The 1,351-nt window shown below is 39.9% G+C and overlaps 1 protein-coding gene across 1 annotated transcript in view; it reads right to left on the reverse strand.

Annotated features, from left to right (window-relative positions):
* ift172 (intraflagellar transport 172) overlaps positions 1-1,351 on the reverse strand; it is a gene marked incomplete in the record, with an annotated part of 65,169 nt that overhangs the window by 32,661 nt on the left and 31,157 nt on the right. Inside the window, 3 exon segments of the mRNA XM_014025942.1 lie at positions 563-698; positions 814-911; positions 1,019-1,108. Of these exon segments, the coding sequence (XP_013881396.1) occupies positions 563-698; positions 814-911; positions 1,019-1,108 (324 nt within the window).

The raw sequence follows: 1,351 nt of genomic DNA on the forward strand, positions 1-1,351 counted from the left end.
GGTCGTACAAGGACCTGACAGCCCGTATCAAATGGCCCGGTACCCCATACTCCCGGAGAACCCCCCACAAGGCCCGCCTTAGGACACGGTTATCGGTTATCGGTTCTTAAAATGAGTTATTGTGCATCCCTAATATTTATGGATTTATCTTATCTGTGACTTCAGATGACTTTCTACCCTTGCTTTTAATGATAATAATGGTAAATAGTCATAGTAAACTTTAGATTAGTGCTTAAAATTAGAAAGCGCAAATCACTGCTAGAGAAAATTAGCAWAAGCCCTAAAGCGCAGACAAGAAATTTAGAACCGCAATTAGTGCATTTGTGCTTTAGGGGATTAGTGCCCACCACTGGATAGAAGCATTTGTTGAATCTGATGTGGCATATTCGTACGAGCCCTTCGTACGAACAAAATTAAGAGAACTTTAGGATAAAAATACAAAAATGTACTTGCATGAGGCCCAATGTCTGTAAAACCAATTGGGTTAAAACTGTTTTTGTGTTTGATAAGGTTGATTTTCTGGGACTGCCATCAGTTTCAAACAACTTGTAGTGAGTGTTACCTTGGCCAGGTGGAGGTGAGTCTCAGTCAGCAGGTCAGGATGATGTTTGGCCACCAGACGAATGACATCATCAAACATCCGGTGCTTCTTGTACATGGTGATGGCGAGGTCCGGCTGCTTCACAATAGAAAATAGCCTGTAAAAAAAACAAAACAAAACACTTTTTTTAAAGACTTCTAGTTTTTATTTTTTATCTTGTGATAATAAAAGTAAAAAAACTGAAGAGTTGTTTTAGTTTGGTGTCAGCTCACCTCTCCGCCTCCTTTAATTTGCCTTCTCTCTCCATCTCCTGAGCTCTGCTGGCGTACAGAGATGTGACTTCCTCCTTCGTCATACACGTGACTGCCAGCTGTGTGCGAGACRGAATCATACAGCACCAAAGCTTCAGGGTGAATCATGTAAATATAATATGGAGATAAATAAGAAAAGATGTCATTTCCTTGGGTCCATTCTGACCTTGTGAGCATCCTCCCAGCGTCCTTCTGAGGTGTACATGTCGATGGCGTGTTTAATGTGACCTCCTTTAACAAACAGCTGCTCTGCCACCTGCAGGTCAAACAAAATACACACCAGGCTGAGGCAGCAGGTTGTTTTTATGTTTATTAGTGTTTTAGCTAGTCTTATGCTACCTTCAGCTTCTAATTAGCCATTTGYTACTTTTATGTTTTAGCTAGCCTTTTGGTACRTTTAACTTTGTGCAAATATTTTACTTTTAGCAATACGCTACCATTTTGACATTTTGAGCATTTAGCAAACTTTTTGTTACTTTTAGTACTTTTAGTACTTTTA

This window comes from Austrofundulus limnaeus, unplaced genomic scaffold, assembly GCF_001266775.1.
Source record: "Austrofundulus limnaeus strain Quisiro unplaced genomic scaffold, Austrofundulus_limnaeus-1.0 Scaffold511, whole genome shotgun sequence".
Taxonomy (NCBI): domain Eukaryota; kingdom Metazoa; phylum Chordata; class Actinopteri; order Cyprinodontiformes; family Rivulidae; genus Austrofundulus; species Austrofundulus limnaeus.